Genomic DNA, 15,875 nt, shown 5'->3' on the forward strand with positions numbered 1-15,875 from the left:
ATACCGAGGCTCATAGTGCCTGGTATGAGAAATCTCCGAATCCCAGGGACTAGCAGACAGGAAAGCATGTGTGCCTTCAGAGGATGTTTTCGGTTTTTAATTTATGAATGCTGCAGGATAGCGCATGCTCACATGCCCAAGCAGACTTTGTGCAAACTTGGCAAAATATGTTACTAAACCTGAAGCTGCAGGACAGCCTGTCAATCTTGTGAAGTCATGCAGAGACTACTAAATGGCTGGACGGCTCTGTGTCTCTGGGGTAGGTGAGATGAGGGGGTGCACAAAACTTCACAAGGTATAGCTTAACAGTGCCATGTCTCAAGGCTTCTTCTCCCCTTTCCCAATCTTTAGAAGGAAACAATAAAAGCCACAAAAGGTCCATGCCAAAACAACATTAAGAGCAGAACTTCAAATGCACAAAACAAGGTGAAACAGAAAATCTGATGTCTTACCGGTAACGTTACAAGGAACATGTAGAGGGAGGAAATAGGGGTGCTATCTTGTTATCTTCCTTTTTTCTTCTGATGTAGTAAGAAGGTCTGAAAACTTTTTGCCCCCTTCCCCTTTAGAAGGAAAAAAGAAAAGAAGAAAAATATGTAACACAGAGGAACAGGGTAATCTCAAGCACAATTGAGGACATCAAGCTTCGTCATACTTTGTTTTGCTGGAGAATACAGCAGCAGGACTAGCTAACCATTTACGCAACGTCCCACCCCAAACCACAGAGACACACCGAGTCTTATCAAATTGATCTTTCCCCACTGTCTGCTCAGTGTTGAACAGATAATCATTAAAACGAAAAATGGAGGTGCAAATAACCCAAGTAGGTAATTTTCTCTCTTAAGGGGCTGGTATCTCTGGCACTAACCCCGCAGCATTTACACAACCCAGTGTTTTCCTCAAATGAGCTGTCTCATTTACACCATTAGGAACATTCACACAGCCAAAATCACATCGAGCATGTGTAAATGTTTACAGGACTGGGGAGACTGTAATCTCATAATCTTCTCAAACCACCCGTTTCTAAAGCAGTAAACTCCAAAGTGTTCTCTTAAGGAAAGCAGGCAAAAGAAAGGCACGTGGGCATCCCTGGTGAAGTGAAACACCCTGCTGAGGCAGCGAGCACGCAGAAAGGCTTGCTAGCGGAGGTGAGCCTGGAGGCAGAGGGAGGCAGAGGCTGACCATTTGTTTCTCAGAGGGTCAGCTTGGGACATACAGAAAGAGAAGGGAAAAAATAATAATCAGATTTTAACTGCTGAGTGTGTCTGTGTACGGCCCCAGTCAGAAGTCAGCTGCTCCCAGGGGGGCCTGAAAAAGTATTTGTGAGCTTCTGCTCCAAAGGCAGGGAAAAATCCATCCACTGGTGATGGCAGGAGAAAAGGACCCACCTAGCTTCAGCTACCTCAGTATCAAGAAAGTGTCATTTTATGGTATGCTTTGTGGGCAACCTTAGTCATAAGCTGGTGAACGGGAATCTAGCTTTTTTGTTCAGGTCAGCTTTGTTATCAGATGATTTCTGTCCTCCCGGGTACAGGGTCGATCATAAGCTTATGCACCTCAGCCAGCAGTGCAATGACATCTCAAGTTTTGTCTTTCCTGGTGCTGGACTGCAAGTTCATCATCTCAGCCTTCACCTGCAGGATGAGTGGGATCTCCTGCTGAGCAGTGCTCTTCACAAAGAACATACTGAGACACTTATCTATTTTTAATACAATTTAAAGTGTCACCAGCTGAGGCTTTGACTTTTATCAGAAAATGCCTTTCACCCTGTGAAGCAAGTGCAACTACCGAGACCAGGAGAAACATTCCACCCATCAGGCCCTTCTGAAAAGCTGGGACAGACCAGCTGCAGCAGATGATGCTCACTCTGAATGTATTCTTTGTCAGAGAACTGTCAAGCTGGGAAACTGCACAGAGGAGGAGGTGGAACGAGAAAGTCTCAGCTTTTGGGACTGAGATTTATCACAACTGATCAACTGGACCAATTTCAAATTATGATACAACCTTAGTAAAGATGAAAACAATAGCAGTTCTAAATTGAGATGAGAGATGCTGCCTTCCTCATCCTTCCCTGCCTGAGTTAAAAGAGCAAATTTAACAGTGCTCGGGTTTCCCCCTCTGAATCTCTCACAAGTGATGCCTCCAGGCCCCTGCTCCCGAGGCGATTACGGTTCATTTTTAGCCCTGACAGCTGCCGGGAGGTGCCCGAACACCCGAACCCGGGGGTGCGTGGAGAGGCAGGACCGAAACCCGCCCTCTCCTCATCCCGCGGGCTGCACCTTCCCCACGCCGCGCCGCCCGTGGGACTGACAACGCACCGCTCTCCTCCCGCGGGGGAGAGCACCGGCCGCGGGGACGGAAAGAGCCCGGGGAGGGTCGCGGGGCCTCTGGGTTGAGAAGAACCCCGCCGGCGGGGGACCGGCGACCCCAAGGGAAGGAGAAGCGGTGACGGGGTGCGGCCGTGCTCCCCGGCCCCCTGCGCCGGCCCCCGCGGGCGTGACGGCGCCACACGGGCGGGGCGGGCTCGGCCCTCGCCCCGCCCCACCCCGCCCCGCCCCGCCCGGTTCCGCCCGACCCTGCCCGGCCCGCCGGGTCCGCACCGCGCCGGTTCCTACCTGGCGGGGGTGGGAAGGGCCCGCAGCACCGTCCCGGAAGCGAAACCCCCCGAGCGGGCCGCACCCCGGAAGAAAATTCCCGCCCGTGAGGCCGCGGCGCGCATCGCTCCCCGCCCGCCGCCGCGCCACGGCCTCACGCCACGCCCCTCGCAGCCACGCCCCTTTACGTCAGGGGGGCCGGGCACCGCCCCCCGTTCCGTGCACACGTGACCGGCGGCGCCAGTATATAAAAGGCGAGCAGGAAGACCTTCGTCCTTTTGGCCTGTAGCTGTGGCTTGTCGCAGGAAGGTGTTAGCTTATCCCGGTGAGTGGGGTTCGTTTTCCGCCCGGTGCAGGCCCATGCCGCGCCGGTGGGCGGTGTGGAAGCCCTGTGTGTGGGCCCTGATCCCCTATAGGCGCTAACAGGGAAGGATGGCGATGGATTGGGTCGCCCGGGCCCGGTCTGCGGCCTAGGCCGCGGGGGCGCTCTGGCGGGGCTCCGCCTCGTGGCGGCCCTGCGAAAGGGGTGAGCAGGTAGCGAGGCTCTCAGTTGGAGTAATATGGGAGACGTGGTCCCATGGAGCCTCTATATGGGCCGCGGGAAGGGGCGGCCTGCCAGCGCGGGCCCGTAGCGCTTCAGGCTTGTCATTCCGCAGCTGTGTGGGAGTCTGGATGTGAGCGCTGCGGAGAGGCTGAGCCTGAGGCCTGCGCTCGGATTTCATGAGGTAATAGCTCAGGGTACCTCATTTGCATTGTGTTCGCTCTTGGGAGCCCTTTTCCCTGGGGAATGCACCTGGATGATGGTGTGGTATGTGCCTGTTACAGAGAAGAAATGTTAGGTTCTTTAGCTTTAGAATTAAAAGGCCCCATGTTAAAAATGTGGTATAATAGCTTACTTGAATTTCCATGTGCCTGCACGTGATGAAAACTATGTTGGTAGGGACATCTGAGAGGTTGATGAATGCCAACATATCTGAGCTGGGCATGGAATAGTGTGTGGTGATGTGTCTGATAGGGCTAAAACAGCATGTGGTCTTTTCTGAGCAGCCCATGTTAATGGCTGTGGGACTGGCGTGGTGATTATACATTGAAATTGCAGCTGTGGAAAATGACAGAAGTTCAGTAGTTCTGTTCTGCTTAAAAACACTGGCAATTATTTTTTGGCCTTGTCTCTTAAAAGAGCTGAAATGTAGATTGAACTAGGAAGAGCTTTACTCAAGTTCCAGAGTATATTGGTTCTTAGTAGGACTAATGGATACTTTGTTGTTTTCAGTTCAAGATGCAGCAGCTACTTACACCATTTTCTCTTATGGCTTTGAAGCAGGTAAGTGTTGTGTCTAAAATTAAATTTAATTTGAGAAATGGTTAGGTACACTTACAGCAACTTAGCCTGGAGTACTTTTGTATTTCAGAGAACTACAGGAATGGTGTTTGTAATCCAGTAATTGCCTGTGGTATTTCTTCAGGCAATCTTCTCTCTTCTACTGGGAAAAATCACCTTCTTTCTACTGGAAAGTGGATGTTAGGCTGCTGTTTCTGAAGCACTAATTATGCTGTACCCAAACTACAGTAGTATTTAGGTGCCTTTTTCCTTCATTACTACTGTTCACAGCAATAAGTAGCTTGCTGTTTAAGGAAAACTGCCTGATGCATGTTTCAAAAACGTGTGACTATCAGAATTAATGTTAACTAAATCAGAGCCTATGATGGTTTCAATACAAGAGTAGTGGACAGAAATGATTTCTGAAAACTCTGTGCTGAGGCTTTTTTCTATATTTGATGTCACTGCCAGAGATAGTCCCCCTTAGTTCTACAGGTATCTGAAACTTCTGTCTTTTTCAGGTCTGCCATGGAATAAAGAAATGTGATGCTACTACAAAAGGTAAGAAAAAAGCCTATTAAAAATTCAGCCTGAAATTGTGATTGTTTATCTAGACAGTATCTTTCGTTCTAATAACATTAATAGGCAGACTTTTCTCAGTTTTCCCTCCAGTGCCACAATGATGACACTTATTTGCTACTCTTGACCAAGAGAATGATGAGCACTCTTACCACCGTAACTTTTCCTCTGAGGCACAGCATCTTAACATTCCCCTTGATGTTTTGTCTTAAGAATGTTCTGTTGATAAGCTTTTTTTTTTCTTCCAGTATTTGAGTCATATACTTAGAAGACTTGCAGAAGAAACATCTGGTGAGAAATGTGTAGTCTACGTAGGGGTTCCTTCCATGGAGCTGTGGAGAGGGTGGAATGTAAAATGGGAAAAATATTTTGGGTTAATTTCCACTAATACACAGAAACAGTTGTTAATTGGTAATAGTAAAACTCTTGAATATTTGTGGCTTATTCAAAGCTGTCACAAGAAGTGATTGTTTAGTTTCTTGTTGCAAAGCAGATACAGTGATGATGGCATAGTTCAGCAGAATATTCTGTGACGAACAGTTTTGTCTTTCGCTCCTATCTGAAGTGTCTGTTGTGATCTTTTGCTTAGGGGGTGTTGCTTGGCTGTGAAGCCTGAGGGAATCTGATGGGTTTTTTTCTTTTGTTACAGGTACTGGGAAATGAAGCTATAAACTGTGCAAGGTAAATAGTGTATTGCCTGCATTTGTGAAAGCTCATTTATATCCCAGATGTGTGGAAGGCTGTGTGTGATGACAGCATAGTTCAGCAGATGACTCATGGTGATCATGCAGTTACTGTCTTTCGCTCCTAGCTGATGCAGCCTTCTGCACCTTAAGCTGTTGGACAATTCATGAGGAAAGCTGAGGGTGAAACCCACTTTAGCTCCATGGATGTGTTCCAAAAATTTGTTTCAGAAGCTAAAAAATTTAGAAGGATAAAGGGTAGACTTATGTTTGTGAAATTAAAGAAAAATACAGCAGAATAAATCTACTGCTTGAGTAACACAGTCTTGATTGATCTGGTTGCTGTTAGTGTTGCAACTTCTGCAAGTATTTTCTTGTTTGCAGGCTGCTCTTGATGGAGGGTACCTGTGCCTCCAGTGTGAGAATATTTCACCTGTTTCTAATGCTTGTGAAGACAAGGCCTTTCTAATTGAAGGTAATTGAAAAACATGTTTTTTTCTGTTGGGTGGATGCTGCATTTGGCTGTGCTGCATTTGAACTTGGGAGTTTGCTTTGAGAGTCTGCAAATCTGATCCTGTTTCTGGAAAATCTGAAGCAAATAGTAGCTTAAGTGTGCCTTCAGATCCTTTACACTTCACAAAAAAAGCATTAAATAATTGTTTTAAAATGGGCTCAATGAGGCTAACTGGTGAATGCAGCTGTGCTATGAATTTAGTGTTTGAAAAGTTTGTTTTCTGGATGTAGATGGTTACACAGTTCATGCGACTGAGCTCTGCAATTTGAAGGTTTGCTCCTGTCTGCAATTTCAGCAGTCTCTGGAACTGAGAGTGCTGGGAGATGGCTTTATTATTGCCTTTGTGGAAAAGGGTGGGAGTGTTGCAGTGTACTGTAGATGATGTTGAATCAGGTCTCTGATCCCTATGAGGATAAAATGTGACTAAACACTGTTACAGTATTTCATTGGAACAGTTCTTATGTGAAAGCTTTCTGCTGGACCTTATCTAATAGCAGATTTTTTTTTTGCAGGCTTCCAGAGTTTGTCATTGCAATGTAAGTACTTGTTTTAACTTTGTAAAAATTAGCATAAAAAACCACCTAGAATGAAGTATGCAATTGCATGTAAGCTTGGTGGGGGTGAGGTGTGTAGGACAAGGGGCCAGTGTTGACTGCTGTTTGCATCTCAACCAAAACAGGAGGATGCTTAAGGGGAGACCTACTGGGTAAGGTGCAGCCTTGACAGGCCTTTCGTAGCTGAACTCTCACTGCCTGTGAGCTCAAACATGGCACTGTTTGTGTATTTGCCTTTTTCCACATTGCAGTGTTAGCTTTAAAGCAGCAGCAGATAGCTGTCTAGTAATTTATGAGCTGCCTGTGTGATGAGATATGAGTACCTTGACTTCAGTCATGGAGGTCTGCAATTAGCTCTATCTGACTTCAGGCACCTGCTTAGATTTGATTCTCATGTGCTTGCTTGTGCTTGGTCCCAATGCTTTGCTTTGTTCCAGGGCTGCTGTGGTGAAGCTGTGAAGTAGTGCTGTTGTAGTCTATCAGCAAAAGTAAGTTGCCAGGAAATGCATATGGCTGGTCAGAGCTGTGTGATAAGTGATGGGGAAATTAATAAATGCTGGCCTCTTAATTGCAGTGTAGCTGAAGCATTTTGAAGGTTCCTGGAAGATTTGCCTCTACCAGTAGATCACAGATTACCAACAGCCTACAGGGTTCATTTGCCCAAGGTGCTAGGGACTGAATCTCGTACTTTGAATAGAGACAGTACTAAGATAGTTATAATTCCAGCAGTAATAGACATAGTTTCTGGAAGTCTTAAGGAGGCTCTGGAGTAACATAAATATTGGGCTGACATTTCATTTTTCTAATGGTTTATCCTAGATTTGAGAATGGGAGAACTGCTGCATGCTTTGTGACAGATGATTCTTCCTTGGTAAGATGCTTCTCAGTTGCCCCAAGAGAAAAGAGAAACCTTTTTTCTATTATTTGAAAATCTTTACTGCTTTTTGCAGCAGAAAAGAAATAGCATGGACCCCATTGAAATATATAACTGCTTTGGGGTAGGGTTACTAGGAATAAGAATGTCTGGTAACCTGGCTGTGCAGAGCCTGTGCTGACCAAAGCTAGTACAATTATTTGCTGGTTTAACTTTGCTGGTTAAATTTAGTAGGCTTCTGCAGGGAGCAGTGATGTGAATCAAGATGTAGTTGGGAATAAGGTCTGAAATGCTGAGGTCTGGTCCACCTCAAAGGAGAAACAAAGTAACAAAATACGAAGCTTCTCAAAGCATGTACTGTTTGTGATGATTAATTCTAATCAATGGGAATCTCTCTGAAAGAAGCTGAGGAGGACTCTTGTGCTGAAACAGTACTCACATTCATACTAACTCTTGAAGCACTGCCAAGGAGAATGTGTTAATAGAATTTCACTTGTTACAGAGTGAAGCTCATGAGGAGTTTGTGTGAGGAACAAGACTAACTCATGTCTGAGGTAAGTGTCAAGTAGGTCAGGTTTGATAATTACTGTAATACTGGTTTTCTGCTAAGTGCCTAGATTGTGGTGCCTAAAATTATTCATTACTCCTATAATAGATCAGATTTGTCTTCCTGTTGTATTCTGATTATCTCACTCAGCTACTGTGGAAATAAATGTGATGTGCTTGAAGCAAGAATGCATTTCTGTGTAGGTCTGAGTTGGACTTAAAAGCAAAAGGCTCTTTCTGGGCAGATAAGACAATTCCTGAGCTGTAGTCAGTAGTAAACTCTTTGTAGTTCTTACAGGAAAAGGTATGGCTTCAATGACTAAAAACTGGGAGTTTATTATTGGATGTCTGCACATTGGAAATAGTAAAGGAGCCGAATCACTGGAGACTACTTAGCCAATGAGGTGTTGATAGTGTAGTACAACAGAATGCACAGTAGCAAAAAAATAACTCCTAACAATTCATATTTATGTGGTTGCACTCTGAAAAAAAAATCAACCTATAGGCTGTGGTCAGTCAATAATTTTTGCTAATGTTGGCACTACGCAAATAGAATCGAGTTCTGGGTAATTGCTGTACAAGTGTGCTTCCTTTAACAGACTGGTTCTAAATTTTAAGGATAGGTTTTCAAGGTAATTTCTATGAGACTTCTATTTTAAATATCAAAACTCAATGAATGTAACAATGGAGAGAGAGTATCACAAGAAAATAGCTTTGTACTTTTCCCCCAGTTCTTGCAATAATAATTCTGTATTTCCAGTTCAGTTAGGATTTGTAACTTTGTATATCCTATTTGGGTGTTACAAATTGAAGTTCTTAGTTGCCACCTGAAGTGCAGCCTCCTAAGTAAAGTTAGAGTAGAATTTCATAGATAATTAACCTTGCATATAGTGATGTCTGTTATTCTGAAACAACTTTTCTCTTTCGCAGGAAAGGACTGTGCCATCTGCAGCCTCATTGGGTAAGACCGCACAGCAGATGAATTCTGTTAAAAAAAATATGGGGATATTTGTAGCCACTGATGAAATTTGATTCTGCCAAATGAATGACTGTGATATTACACTTTCCGTTCCACTTTTCTCTGAGGTTACAAAGTTGCTGTGGAGCTTTTAGAGTTGTGCTACTGCAAGATTTAATTGTGGTTTCTTACTCCAGGTGAGGAGGCAACTTTGAAATTACTCTATGAAGAACTGAAGGTGAGTATAACTAGTAATGATGAAATAAGTTTGCTGGAATGAATGATGATAACCTTAGCTTGAACTCTCTCGCTGAACAGAGATGAAAATCTAAGGTCTGAGTTGTTCCAAGCAAGTTTATTGTACTGATCTGATGCCTTATAATGGTTCTGTCTGTCTTAATAGGTGGAAGATTGCAGAATAATGCATTAACTTGCATGAGCAGCACTAAAAAAGCCCAAGAGTTCTTTTACTCACACCAGTTATGTTTCACTGATGGGTACCAATAAAAATCTGTAAACTCTACCTATTGTTGTGAACTGTTTTCTGATTAACAGCTTCCTGTAAAACACCTCTTGGCTACTTGATGAAAGCTTCAAATGCTTTTAGAGCAAGGCCTAAACTAGTTGGAATGCTAGTCCTGCAAGGGTCAAAAGTGTCAGATACTGCTGGTGTGCAGACTGCATAACCAAACAAAGATTTGGACAAAGCTAAATCAAAGTAGTAATTAGTATGTTTTCTCATAACTAAACACTGTTTGTGTATTTTTCCTGAAAAGTTTTAAAACAAAGTCACTGCTTGTGAGGCCCTGAGGCCTGCTAAGGTATTGCTGCTTCCCAGAGCTCATTAATAGGAGGTTTTTCTCTGAAAAATTCATTTAACTTCCCCCATATTTCTGGTATCTCAGGGGTGATACTGATATGAGAAGTCAGCTCTAGGAAGAGCTCATTCTCTATAACGTGAGCTAATGCTATAGTACTTCTAATGAGAAGTAGAACTAAACATCCGAGCTGTTCTGCAGGAATATTTTCACATTACTGGTGTTCCCTAGAACCTTTCGATAAGAACAGGTTTGTTGTATCTCCACTCCCTACAATCTACCTCAATTCAAGCTGCATCTTAAAGAAAGCTGATATCTTTAGCGAGAAAGCATTTCATCCTACAAACAATTAGGCGTGATCTTGTGTTCAGGTGGAAATTAAACCTCTTCTGCATTAAAGCAAAAGCCATTAATAAGGTGGTTTTCTACATCCAGAGATGATTAGTAGCCTCTTGATCCCCCCCCCCCATTGTATTACTTTTTAAAATACCACACTTCATTGTGCCTGTTAAAGAGCTTGAAGGGGCTGTCATAGCCTGCAGTATAGAAGAAGTCTTCATGGAATGGTTGGCCTCTGCTTTTTAAGATTCTGGCCAAGACTTCAGCTTCCTCAGCATATTTTTCAGGGGAGGCAAATCCACCAAAGGACCTGGTTAAAGGAAGAGAGCTTCTGTTAGGAGTTGAAATGCCTGCTTTTTATTTTCACAGATAGAAACTGCATGCAGTGTCTGAGCACTTCTGATGCAGTTTGTAGTTACTAGATAAACTATGTGGAGCTAGCTGTCAGGGAGCATATGGTGGTGTATGCTATTTTAAAAACTTAGAATTAAAAATAAACCCCCCCAAAATAAGTTGGTTGCACTTCAGGGAGTATTAGCTGACAAAGGCTGTTGCCTGAGACTTTATTACATGCAGGTGGAAAGCAAGTGTAACTTGCATTTTCTGTAACAAACTGCTGGGCAGGTTTTGTGAGGGTCTGGAACTACAGATGAGAAGGTCCGGAGGAGTGATTTAGTTGTCCTGTAGCTCAGAATACATCCAAGAGGATTCTGTAGGCTGCATTTCTATAAAACCCACAGTGCAATATGGGTAAGTGCTGAGATGGATGTTTTGAAGCTTGGCAATTTCTTTGTTCTTGGGACACCCAAGCTTAGATTTCCAAATGCTCAGGTTTTCCTCTTCAAGGCTTTGAACAGCAGGAGTATATCCATGGTTAGAAATAAACTCTTTAAAAGAGTGTTCCAGATTCTTAATGAGCCCCTTTCTGTAGCTGCCTTCATTTATGAGCTGTGCTGGTGCTGCTTACCGGACAAAGATGGCTGCTGCCTTCCTCTCCTCAACAAAAACATCGGAGTGAGTGGGCTGTGGTGGGGAGTCCTGATGTTCAAATGGAATAAAGAAAGAAACCTTGAAGTCTGCACAGCCAGATTTTATCAGGCATGTCACGGGCACAGTCATGTCAATCTTCATTTCTAGTGGAGAGGATGAAAAGTTGTTTTAAGTTGCAAGCAAGGGCAGTGCCTGAACGCTACTGTTTTAAAGGGTGATGCAGATGTATCCTAAAAGCAGATACTAAAGCAGTCTGACAGGTATAATGGCCCAATGGAGTAATGAGACCAGGGAAGGGAGCCTGCTGTCCCCCACAGTTCATCTACTGTTTTATGCTATGCAGCTTCATCTCCCCTTTGTGTTTCTCTCATTTCAAAACCAGTAGGTTGTACCTTTCTCATTCTTCCCTTGGATGTAGTGGAAGAGTTTCCAGAAGCCCTGACGCATTGCCTCCTTCTGGGTTTCTCCCCTAATGACTGTGCTGACCCACTTTGCTGTCTCGTACTGACGCAGTTCATAATCCTTTGCCTGAAAGGTAGTAAAAGTCACAGTAATAATGAGATGAGTATTGAAGGTGACATAATAGCTACTTTTTCCAAATCATCATGAAAATACTATTTAATGAGAACACTGAGCAACCTCTTTGCTGCAGACTCTAGGCGTACCCCTAGTGTCAAACTGTTTGCTTCTATTGCAAAACCATTCTTTGCCTTAGGCTGAGCTCCTCAGAGCTTATAAATAGGTGTACCTCTCCCTATTTGTAATTAGGTGTGAGCAGTGTCTAACGTTCCCAGGTCCCCTGTGGTCATCAAACAATCCCAAATCCACCTTAGCCTTGCAGTACTCTGACTAGAGGTCTCTCTTCCCCTGGGCTTTAGCAGTTACCATTGTCTCTGTGGAGCTCCACCGAGGGGACTGCAGATCCAGGGACAGGAACGTTTGCTTGAAGGATTTGATCATCTTTCCAGAGCTGAAAGGCAGATGCAGTTCATTGGCCTCTCTTCAATCGATACAGTATAAATGGGGCAGAAGAAAGCACTAGGGCTTTTTGCCCTATGTTTTGATTTTCTCTGGAATAATGAAAGGCTTGAATTCTATTGCTTATCCCCAGTGATACCACAAGAAGGGATGAAATCCTTTTAGCCCTGAAGGAGGCAGGACCAAGAAATTACACTGATGTGGGAGTGTGTTCATCTTTCAGGATATGCTGCCTTCGCTTCCCTATGAAGTGGAGGCTTTTCCTGGCTGCAAAAGAGAGAGTTGAGAGTCTGCGAGTGGCAGTTTTTTGGAAATCTGTAAGTAAGATGGAGTTGAAGAGTTCAGCCAATGTGCTTCTGGGGAAAAGGTATTGGTGTTGATGTATACTCTGGTATTGGCTGCTCATAGATTTATTGGGTCTCTCATAACATCTGATGCTTTTCTGAAGGCCTTTAGCCTTAGAGTCTTATCAATAGATGAGATTTTTCTGGATTTCTGAATGTAAATAAAGTAGCATACGAAGGCTACTTAGGTAGCCTTCTTTCTTTCACTTCCAAAACAAAGCAAGTGGAAATCATCAAAATCACTATTGAAATAACCACATCTGGTTAAAGATCTTGAGGTTTCAGCAGCCTTCATTTACGATTTTTGCCGTTACCAGGTAGATTGTAATGCACAACCTACATGAGAAAGTCTGCTCTGGATTGCATTACAATGTCCTTTGTGCTTCATGTTGCAAAGACAGCATGTCTCTCGATTCTTAGATTGTAGTACATTGTCTTCCAAGAATATAGACATAATTGTACGTTTCTTGGGTAACAGAGCAAACTTTGAAATTATTTTTTATTTCTCAGCCTCCTCAAACTGCTTATAGCTGCCCATTCAACAAGAAGCCACTGCCCTGTCATTCATGGCTCTACTTTTTTTCATGGGCTTTTAGTAGTACAGGTGCACTGATGCCATTCACAGCATGTCCCACCTGCAGTGTTAAGGGTACAATATGTCTCTGGGCAGTGAGAGGAAATGATGTTACCTAGGACTGCCAACTAAGACAAGTCTGTTCTTGAGGTGCATAGCAATGTTTTGTGTTGCAGTGGTTTCATAAATATGAACAGTGGACCATTCATAATTTGTAATAATAATTTTTAATGTCTTTAAGGTATGCCGTCTTTTAAAATGATGATTTGTGACTATAAGACCATGGCTGCTTTTGTAAAATCAAGAACTGCCTTGTGCTACCTGACTACTCTCTTACCTGTTTACATTTTCTTAGGATATGCAGACTACTGATGAATACTGTTAATCCCCTCCTGCACTCTAGTTTAGAGGTAGCTACAAGAAGTTTTCTCTTTGGGATCTATGAGGTTGAAGAGCTTTTATAAAAAACATAACAAACCACAAAACACCAAAAAATGCCAAAAAACTGCAGGCACTGAGTTCACTTACAGTCCTTTCAGTAGTGCACAGAGCACTCAGTGTTGAGCTTTTTCAGTTGTCACTTGAAAGCAAAGGAAGGTGGGAGAACCACATAGCAGGACAGCGATAACAGCAGTTAAAAGCAGGCACTGTCCCCCTCCTTGTCCCAGGCTGAAGATGCATCCAGCCTTTACCAGGATGACTGCTCACCAGGGACTGCTGTATGATCCTAACCAAGCTGGACAGTTGTGCTCTAATAACACTTTTTGTCAATAGTGTTTAGAAGTCAGTAAAGCAGGAATCCTATAATTTTAATAGAAGCAAATATGAACAATTATACTAAAACTTTCTATAGTAACTTTTTATCCATTGCTATTTCTAAAGCAAAGATGCTGCTTTGCTGTCATTTCCCTTCTTGCTAGAACTTGATAGAAAGCGCATTGCTCCCCTTCATGTGCTCTCTGGGTGTATGTTACAAAACAGAAAAATAAACATTTCCCTGTTTCAGCACATACTGTTGTAGCTGCTATACAAGTTGCCTTTTCTCTGAACTTGCCAATTCCAGCCCCTCTCCCACGTACCTTTTCTTAAGGGTTGGTTAACTCTCACAGCTCTATCTTGTGTAACTTTGTGGCCAGTACTGTTGGTGACTGCATGCAAGATTTTTTTTTAATTACATGAAACAATGCTTTGGGGGGTGGGGGTGGAGAAACAAACTGAGAAGAATCCTCCAAATATTTACAGTTAATTTTTAGATGTACAGGAAAGCTGTTTTGAGATTTCCATCCGTTCGTATAAATAGTTTTTTAAGGCTTTTTCTGCAGCTGTTAACACATGGGCCAAAGGGACAGGAAGCATAGTAGGCATTTTCATAGGTTACAATGATGCTACAAGTAAACATGGCCAAAACATGCCATTCCACAAGCTGTTAATTACATTAACAAAGTGGAGAAAGTAGACATACTTACATTTTAGGCTGTCCTTATCCTTCTAGCTATTGCAGCCTGTCCTTCTGAGGCTGTACAAGATGCTGCTTGTCAGTGTATAGTTTAGCTTCATCAAACTCCACCCGTGCCTCAGCCCTACTGGATGGAGATGCTGTTATGAAAACCAGATGGTTGTAGCCTTTGCCTCCTCTGGCTCTCATTGGAGAGCTCCCCCGCAAATGCCGAAAGCCCCACCTACTGCCCACGAGGCAACCAACATTAGGTCCAGTGTGTGATCTGGCCCCATAAACAGTTTTGGGCCCTTGTGTAACTTCCCCTGGTTTCTATGGCTTTGTGCCTACTCACATCAGGGTCAGAGGAAGGTTTTGTGCTTGCAGGAGAAAGAATTTCACATAAATAACATCCCCCCCAAACATGGGTTACATGAGAGTGATGGTACAAAATGACAGCTTTTCTTTTTTTACCCCTGGGGTAAAATGGTAGGTAGAAATCTGGCTGCAAACTAAGCTGAGACCATCCTCATGAGACTTCTGCTGGCATGTTATGAAAGACAGACAGTGTTATACAATGGCTGTCTGTTTTGAGTGGTATTTGAGACTAATCAGCCCCCCTAGCCCTTGAATATCTGCACAAAGGGATTATACAATGCTATTGTGAAATTCTGTCCTGCTTATAGTACACAGAGTGAAGCTGGACTCTTCATTTAAGCAGCTGCAGCTTCAGACATACTTGGGTACCAGCACAATAGGGCAGATTAAATTTCACAGTTTGAGTTCTGATAACACCTCCCATATTTGTCATGGTTTGTACAAATCCCTTGCAGCCGAATTCAGCTAAGCTCTCTGGAACATCTGAAATCAATAGCTGAGAAAGACTTTTAACAGGAAAAACATTTTGCTTGCAGAGAACTTCATCAGGATGCTGTGTGATACACTCCTATTCTGAAAGGGGAAATAAAAAAAAAAACTCAAACCATGGCAAATAACAATCCAAATTTATCTATCTCTAATGCCACCAAAGTGGGGTGGTGTAAAGAGTGGTTTACTAATGGAGCCTATTAGAACACGTTAAGGCCTGAAATGCAGAACCAGTTCTCTGCATGCTTTGTACTCTTACTTTACAAACTTTCTCTCAATTTTACCTGTCTTCTGCTTGGGTCACTCAGGAAAACCAGCAGGGCATTCTGCAGAAGCAGAAGCTGCTACTTCATGGTCTTTGCTCAGGACCTAACAAGCTTGCAAAGGCATGTGCTTGTGTAAGGTGAGCTGTTCTGTTAACTCTTAACACTCCTGTCAGGTGTGTGTTAGTAATTATTTTCTCCAGCATAGAGAAGGTCAAGCAAAATAGTACACCCAGCCACAAAAGTTTGGCAAATCTCAACAAATCTACCCCAGTCATGAGCACAGAGAAGTACTGCCATGAAAGGCGGGCAATTAATCTGTAGATAAACACAAGCCCGCTGTGGATTCTCGTTTTGTTTCAGAAGCAGAGAGGCCCAGAACAAATCCCCAGTCAGTTTGTATGTGTCCAGCTGATGTCCCTGACAAAGAGCTAACTGTTCCTGGGGGAGCAGCCTGAGGTTGGAGAACAATCATCAGTGTTTTCCTCAGGGCTTGTTTTCCAACATTCTTGTTTTTCACATATACATTGAGAGAACATGTCAACAGTTGGAAAAGACAGTAGGGCAGGCATGAGGACATGAATTCTGTACATAACATACCTACCTAATCTGTACATAATTAGGGGGATGGGAAAGGGATTATG

General features: G+C 43.4%; 1 protein-coding gene, 1 long non-coding RNA gene and 6 other non-coding genes across 8 annotated transcripts; 7 read left to right on the forward strand and 1 right to left on the reverse strand.

Annotated features, from left to right (window-relative positions):
• The first annotated feature begins 3,502 nt into the window (after nucleotides 1-3,502).
• LOC133208113 (small nucleolar RNA SNORD74) lies at nucleotides 3,503-3,580 on the forward strand. Its single transcript, XR_009724242.1, has one exon. It is a non-coding gene; the product is annotated as a small nucleolar RNA SNORD74 (small nucleolar RNA).
• A 712-nt stretch (nucleotides 3,581-4,292) lies between these two features.
• LOC133208119 (small nucleolar RNA SNORD75) lies at nucleotides 4,293-4,359 on the forward strand. Its single transcript, XR_009724248.1, has one exon. It is a non-coding gene; the product is annotated as a small nucleolar RNA SNORD75 (small nucleolar RNA).
• Nucleotides 4,360-4,941: 582 nt separating this feature from the next.
• On the forward strand, nucleotides 4,942-9,681 carry LOC133208069 (uncharacterized). The gene is made up of 7 exons (XR_009724226.1): nucleotides 4,942-5,435; nucleotides 5,562-5,652; nucleotides 6,204-6,227; nucleotides 6,683-6,733; nucleotides 7,065-7,116; nucleotides 7,622-7,673; nucleotides 8,596-9,681. It is a non-coding gene; the product is annotated as an uncharacterized LOC133208069 (long non-coding RNA).
• On the forward strand, nucleotides 4,985-5,065 carry LOC133208114 (small nucleolar RNA snR60/Z15/Z230/Z193/J17). Its single transcript, XR_009724243.1, has one exon. It is a non-coding gene; the product is annotated as a small nucleolar RNA snR60/Z15/Z230/Z193/J17 (small nucleolar RNA).
• On the forward strand, nucleotides 5,232-5,317 carry LOC133208115 (small nucleolar RNA snR60/Z15/Z230/Z193/J17). Its single transcript, XR_009724244.1, has one exon. It is a non-coding gene; the product is annotated as a small nucleolar RNA snR60/Z15/Z230/Z193/J17 (small nucleolar RNA).
• On the forward strand, nucleotides 7,475-7,553 carry LOC133208106 (small nucleolar RNA SNORD79). The gene has a single exon (XR_009724236.1). It is a non-coding gene; the product is annotated as a small nucleolar RNA SNORD79 (small nucleolar RNA).
• Nucleotides 8,679-8,754, forward strand: LOC133208111 (small nucleolar RNA SNORD47). Its single transcript, XR_009724241.1, has one exon. It is a non-coding gene; the product is annotated as a small nucleolar RNA SNORD47 (small nucleolar RNA).
• Nucleotides 9,682-9,725: 44 nt separating the features above from the next.
• On the reverse strand, nucleotides 9,726-15,067 carry HEBP2 (heme binding protein 2). Its single transcript, XM_061345708.1, has 5 exons — nucleotides 14,133-15,067; nucleotides 11,656-11,740; nucleotides 11,163-11,298; nucleotides 10,748-10,913; nucleotides 9,726-10,090 (listed from the first exon to the last, which is right to left on the reverse strand). The coding sequence occupies exons 2-5, from the start codon at nucleotides 11,728-11,730 to the stop codon at nucleotides 9,916-9,918; spliced, it is 552 nt and encodes a 183-aa protein (XP_061201692.1). The 5' UTR covers nucleotides 11,731-11,740; nucleotides 14,133-15,067; the 3' UTR covers nucleotides 9,726-9,915.
• Nucleotides 15,068-15,875: the final 808 nt, after the last annotated feature.

Source organism: Neopsephotus bourkii, unplaced genomic scaffold (genome assembly GCF_033783945.1).
Source record: "Neopsephotus bourkii isolate Nb327-2 ecotype Australia unplaced genomic scaffold, CSIRO-AGI_Nbou_v1 NB_234, whole genome shotgun sequence".
Taxonomy (NCBI): domain Eukaryota; kingdom Metazoa; phylum Chordata; class Aves; order Psittaciformes; family Psittacidae; genus Neopsephotus; species Neopsephotus bourkii.